At 50.2% G+C, this 6,811-nt stretch overlaps 1 protein-coding gene across 1 annotated transcript; it reads left to right on the top strand.

Annotated features, from left to right (window-relative positions):
• Positions 1-5,030: 5,030 nt before the first annotated feature.
• On the top strand, positions 5,031-6,089 carry LOC138641628 (uncharacterized; the record flags this gene model as incomplete). The annotated part of the gene is made up of 1 exon (XM_069729164.1): positions 5,031-6,089. A coding segment is annotated over exon 1 (1,059 nt), but the record flags the coding sequence as incomplete, so codon positions are not given.
• Between the last annotated feature and the right edge of the window lie 722 nt (positions 6,090-6,811).

A 6,811-nucleotide genomic window follows, 5' to 3' on the forward strand; every position in this document is an offset into this window, starting at 1 on the left:
TCTCTCCTGTAGAGTGTAAGCTCTTATGGTCAGTGGGGTCCTCTCTCTCCTGTAGAGTGTAAGCTCTTATGATCAGTGGGGTCCTCTCTCTCATGTATAGTGTAAGCTCTTATGGTCAGTGGGGTCCTCTCTCTCATGTAGAGTGTAAGCTCTTATGGTCAGTGGAGTCCTCTCCCTCCTGTAGAGTGTAAGCTCTTATGGTCAGTGAGGTCCTCTCTCTCCTGTAGAGTGTAAGCTCTTATGGTCAGTGGGGTCCTCTCTCTCCTGTAGAGTGTAAGCTCTTATGGTCAGTGGGGTCCTCTCTCTCCTGTAGAGTGTAAGCTCTTATGGTCAGTGGGGTCCTCTCTCTCATGTATAGTGTAAGCTGTTATGATCAGTGGGGTCCTCTCCCTCCTGTAGAGTGTAGGCTCTTATGGTCAGTGAGGTCCTCTCTCTCCTGTAGAGTGTAAGCTCTTATGATCAGTGGGGTCCTCTCTCTCCTGTTGAGTGTAAGCTCCTATGGTCAGCGGGGTCCTCTCTCCTGTAGAGTGTAAGCTCTTATGGTCAGTGGGGTCCTCTCTCTCCTGTAGAGTGTAAGATCTTATGATCAGTGGGGTCCTCTCTCTCCTGTAGAGTGTAAGCTCTTATGATCAGTGGGGTTCTCTCTCTCCTGTAGAGTGTAAGCTCTTATGGTCAGTGGAGTCCTCTCTCTCCTGTAGAGTGTAAGCTCTTATGGTCAGTGGGGTCCTCTCTCTCCTGTATAGTGTAAGCTCTTATGGTCAGTGACGTCCTCTCTCTCCTGTAGAGTGTAAGCTCTTATGATCAGTGGGGTCCTCTCTCTCTCCTGTAGAGTGTAAGCTCTTATGATCAGTGGGGTCCTCTCTCTCCTGTAGAGTGTAAGCTCTTATGGTCAGTGGGGTCCTCTCTCTCCTGTAGAGTGTAAGCTCTTATGGTCAGTGGGGTCCTCTCTCTCTCCTGTAGAGTGTAAGCTCTTATGGTCAGTGGGGTCCTCTCTCTCCTGTAGAGTGTAAGCTCTTATGGTCAGTGGGGTCCTCTCTCTCCTGTAGAGTGTAATCTCTTATGGTCAGTGGGGTCCTCTCTCTCTCCTGTAGGGTGTAAGCTCTTATGATCAGTGGGGTTCTCTCTCTCCTGTAGAGTGTAAGCTCTTATGGTCAGTGGGGTCCTCTCTCTCCTATAGAGTGTAAGCTCTTATGGTCAGTGGGGTCCTCTCTCTCTCCTGTAGGGTGTAAGCTCTTATGGTCAGTGGGGTCCTCTCTCTCTCCTGTAGAGTGTAATCTCTTATGGTCAGTGGGGTCCTCTCTCTCCTGTAGGGTGTAAGCTCTTATGATCAGTGGGGTCCTCTCTCTCTCCTGTAGGGTGTAAGCTCTTATGGTCAGTGGGGTCCTCTCTCTCCTGTAGAGTGTAAGCTCTTATGGTCAGTGGGGTCCTCTCTCCTGTAGAGTGTAAGCTCTTATGGTCAGTGGGGTCCTCTCTCTCTCCTGTAGAATGTAATCTCTTATGGTCAGTGGGGTCCTCTCTCTCCTGTAGAGTGTAAGCTCTTATGGTCAGTGGGGTCCTCTCTCCTGTAGAGTGTAAGCTCTTATGGTCAGTGGGGTCCTCTCTTTCTCCTGTAGAGTGTAAGCTCCTATGATCAGTGGGGTCCTCTCTCCTGTAGAGTGTAAGCTCTTATGGTCAGTGGGGTCCTCTCTTTCTCCTGTAGAGTGTAAGCTCCTATGATCAGTGGGGTCCTCTCTCCTGTAGAGTGTAAGCTCTTATGGTCAGTGGGGTCCTCTCTCTCTCCTGTAGAGTGTAAGTGCAGCGCCCCAAAGTCCTGGTCGTTGCAGTAAGGGGAGCAATGTTATATCTGATTGCACTAAAGGAGTTCACTTGACCAGGTATCACAGCCACACACTACACTTCACACTCCGGCCACCAGGGGGAGCAAAAGGCACTATGTACTAGGCCACTCCTCACACTGGTAAAACTGGGGGTTGGATAGGAAGTTAGGTCAGAACGCAGCCTGGGAGAGCTCCAGGGAGGACCTGTCAGAACTGGGAATCTGGCAGGTACCTAGCAGAAAGGACAGATTGTTACGGGACCGCGCCTGCACTACCTTGCGGCGGTATCTCAAGGAAGGACACGAAGAGAAGGATATTTTGGAGAAGTGAGAAGTGGGATCATAGTACGAAGGAGATAGAACCAGAAGGAGTCGTGCCCGAGAACGGCAACATCCTTCTGAGGCGTGTAGACTCCACGCATTACTTCAAACAGCGGCAGGACAGTTAATTACAGGTTGGCTGTCTACCTTACATCACCTAAGCAGACATAGGAGGCAATCGTGGGAGAGGGGCGTCTCTAGGGTCCCAGAAGAACTCCAGGCCGACCTGTCATACGGGTGCGTCCTAGCCATATTATCTGGGGGACGGAGAGAGAGAAGGAACAGATACGACAGTTGTGAGGGCTATCCCGTGGTGCTTAGCAGGGAAGGACTACAACACACAGGCGCTAGAAGGTAGACACTGATTCCCACCTGCAAAGGGAACTCTGGATGTGCCTTCGGACCGGCCGGTCTCAGACAGCCCTGTTAACTGTGCTCTGGATTGCGGATCCCGAAGCCTTCAGTAAAAGGTAAAGTGACTGCATTCTGTGTTTCTTCGTTATTGACTGCACCTCACACCATCACCATCCACCTTACTGGGAAGCCCTGGGGATATACTTCACCTGTGGGAAGGTATTCCATCTAGCTGCCATTCCATCACCCCAGCGGACCCCTAAGCAGCGTCGGTCACCCTGACCGAATACCACAGGTGGCGTCACGAAACCTTGACAAATTTGAATCACCTTTCATTGGACGCCCCTTAGCAGGGTCACGGACCGGGTACAGCCACCGTGACAACCCCAGAAATGAGACAGAGAGGACCGGTACCGAGAACCTGTGTCTGGGGGCGCTCCATAAGCTCTTATGATCAGTGGGGTCCTCTCCTGTAGAGTGTAAGCTCTTATGTGTGTAGTGGAATATGTATATGTATACCCCTTCTTACATGTAAAGTGCCATGGAGTAAATGGCGCTATAACAATAAATAATAATAATAATAATAAAAAGCATATGGTTATATCACCTGCGCTATAAAGTGGTACTGCTGGTACGTGCACTGCGTCAACGCTTCCACCAAAGAAAAAGTCAAGGAGTGCTCTGCTTGGAGTATCAAACTCAATAAATTGGCTATTCCTCAGAACTGTATGTAAACAAAAACATTGGTGATTCTAGCGGGGTAATCCTTCGCCCGATAATAACTGACAGTGCAGGAGTGCTAATTATCATAAAGAATGCACTTACTGGTTGTAGAGGCGAGGATAGTTGCGAGGATCAGGGAATGTCGGTCCTCCTTGTAGGTTAACGTGTCAGGCTGCTCCGTAGGGCTGCGGGGTGGTGCCCAGACTGGCTTACCCCAGAAGGTCTCTGCTCACTAGGCATCAAGAATGGACAGGAACCGCCAACTCCTAGCGTGCCCCGGCCGGAAGCAACGCCAGAGCAGTGGCGGAGTGTGTGAGGGGCGTGGCAACTGTTGTGACGTCACAAGGTTGGTGGGTGGGCGCGTGTCAGGGCAACCAATCCAACGCGTTTCGAAGGATACACTCCTTCTTCGTCAGGGCCCTTAGAATATTATCCTGAGAGGCTGGTCTAGAAATTTGACCTCCAGGTTGAATCTATAAATTAGGCCTTTACACATAGAAAGCTGTTCACAGATTGAGGGGCAGCCAAGCTGATGTGAGCCAATGTGATTCCATATTCATCCCCCCAAGAGAGCAGAATGCCGGACTGCAAAGTTCAGATATTTCTAAGTTTTATCCCTTTGTTTTTATAACTGTTTTGCATATTTGTATGTCACTTTTTTATTACCATATTTTTTATATTGTTTATTGTAAGCACTGTACCTTTTCTATTAAAGCTTGAAACTTTAATAAGTCTTAACCTGGCATGCTCTAAAGCATCCATAGCCTTAAAGTGTTTGACCCTTATGAGTGGTAGACAGTATTAGTAATAGTCCGGGACTCATCGCCCGTGTGTTCGGTGAGTGGTGGCAGCGCGTATGAGCGGGTGTGTGGCCAGCGTCGGTGTGTGAATTATGCTTCCATTGCAGCATAGGACAGAAGTTGAATGCTGGGACTGAGAGTGGGGAGATAGATTAACCCTTGCAGGCACAACCCCAAGTCACGTGCTGAGAAACGGGTAAGTGACAAATTGGTGGCAGATAATTATTTCTATTAGAGCATTAGTGCATGGTTTAAGCAATTACTCCCTGTACTAAAGAATTGGTATCCTTGAGAGGAGTGCACCAGTTCTACAAGGTTCAACTCAGTGCTTACTTAGACATACTTGCAAACAGTTTCTCTCCCCCATTTTTCTTTTCTATCTTTTATTTGACAAAGGCTGTTCATTGATATGGCAGCCCAGTACAAGAAGCTGAGCAAAGAGGCATAGAGGCGGCTGACAAATCCTAGGAACTGCTGATACGCGCCTTGGTCGAGCAGGACATAGAGCAAAGTGCTGAAGCATCTGGCCAAGGAGAGAGCCCACCTCAGAGGGACCCAGCAATGCCAGCTCTTGCACCGGAGATACCTTCTGGAGATGCCAGTAATGCCAGTGCTGAGGAGCCTATGGACTCTACTTTACAAATGGCCTTATAACAGCTGGGAACAAGTGATCCCAATCTGCACATGCAGCTTATTCTACAGTACCGACAGGCTGAGAGGCGGCAGAACGCCAGGCTGCAACTGCAGAAAGCCGGGCCGAGAGAGAGGCTGCAGAACGCCAGGACCGGGCCGAGAGAGAGGCTGCAGAACGCCAGGACCGGGCCGAGAGAGAGGCTGCAGAACGTCAGGAGGAGAGAGAGGCTGCAGAACGTCGGGAGGAGAGAGAGGCTGCAGAACGCTGGGAGGACAGAGCTTTCAAGCTTCAGATGACTCAAATAGAAAGGGGTAACATCCCGCAGCTAACCACCCTCCAGGACATAAATCCGAGGAGACCACGTCTGGAAAACTTCCCTGTGATGGAGAAGGATACGGACTTGGATACTTTCCTTCGGGGGGTTGAAAAAACCTGCAGGCACTACCATCTACCCCGTGAGCAGTGGGCGCAGTGTCTAACCCCAGGGTTGAGAGGCAAAGCCCTGGAAGTTTTTGCTGGCCTCCCACCAGAGTTAGATGCGAACTATGAGGCCATAAAAGAGGCCCTGATCAGGAAATACAACCTAACCCCAGAAGTGTATCTGGGAAAGTTCCGGATCCAACAACGTGGATCAACTGACAGCTATGGGGATGTTGTGAGCACCTTGAGGACCACGTTCCACCAATGCATCAGGGGACTTTCTGTCAACAGTTTCGAGGACTTAACGAATCTTATGTTCAAGGATCAATTTCTTCACATGTGCCCCACGGATGTGCGACAATTTGTGTGTGATTGGGAGCCACAAACTGCAGATCAGGCTGCAAGGATTGCGGACTGCTATGTGGCTAACAGGATGCCTGAGGTGTGGAAGCCATCGGGATTCAGCTGGGGGGGAGGTAAGCCAAATGGGGACCCTTCTCCCTCTGCCGGCCGATCACCAGTGCTGTCCAAGCCCACCTTCTATGGGGCCCCGGGAAATAGACATTCTCTAGGCGATGCACGCCGGTGCTTCTCCTGCAACAAAGTGGGACATGTTAGCGCTGTCTGCCCTGATAGGGAGAAATGCCCAACTACAACCACAAAGCCGTCTGTGTCCCCACTGTCTGTCCTCTTTGTAGCCGGCTCTGATGCGAGGGCTAATGAGAACTGTCAACCTGTCACTGTTGGCAATAAAGTCACCATTGATCTCAGAGACACTGGGGCAGAGGTGACTCTGTTGCATCCAGCCATGATAACCCCTGCAGATATCATACCAGGAAAGACTATATCTATAACTGGGATTGGAGGAGTCAACCCTGCCGTGCCCATGGCCCATGTGTACCTGGACTGGGGAGCAGGGAAAGGACTGAGAGAAGTGGGAGTATCAGAGGCTATTCCCACCAATGTGTTGCTAGGCACGGACCTGGGGAGGATAGTGTCCCACTATGTTCCTCCCTTGCAATTAAATGCTACAGAGAAGGTGGAAGCAAGTGACCCACCTGAGATCCCGTGAGAGGAGGGAAAATGTCCCAATGCACAGGACTGTATATATGTGGAAGCTTTGACCCAGAGTCAGGCTGCGGCTCAGATTCAACCCCAGAGATTAGAGGATGAGTCTCAGACAGAACTGCCAGAACAGGAGGCCCATACTGTGGCACCGGAGCCTCCATACATGGCACACCCACGAAGGTCCCTGATAACAGACACTGAAGACTCCGCTTCAGACCAGGGCCTGGCAGTCACACTAGGCCAGGGCCTGCAAGCTGACAGTAAGAGCTTCCAGGAGGCCCTGCGGACAGATGTCAGTCTGGAAGAGCTCAGATGTCTTGCAGACCAAACCCCAGTCACGTGCTGAGAAGAAGGTACGTGACAAATTGGTGCAGCGGTGGGAGATAGATTAACATTTGCAGGCGCAACCCCCAGTCACGTCCTGAGAAGCAGGTATGTAACAGTGTGCATAAAAGCTAAGTGAGTTTCTGGGATCCAGACAGACTCTTGCATCTTTCATCTAGCCACTGAACTTTCTGCATTGTGAGTCATGGGGAAAGCAAAAGAATTGTCAACGGATCTATGGGAAAAAGTAGTTGAACTGTATAAAACAGGAAAGGGATACAAAAAAATATCCAATAAATTGATAATGCCAGTCAGCAGCGTTCAAACAGTGCAAACAGTAACAAATGTAAA

This window comes from Ranitomeya imitator, chromosome 6, assembly GCF_032444005.1.
Source record: "Ranitomeya imitator isolate aRanImi1 chromosome 6, aRanImi1.pri, whole genome shotgun sequence".
Lineage (NCBI taxonomy): Eukaryota > Metazoa > Chordata > Amphibia > Anura > Dendrobatidae > Ranitomeya > Ranitomeya imitator.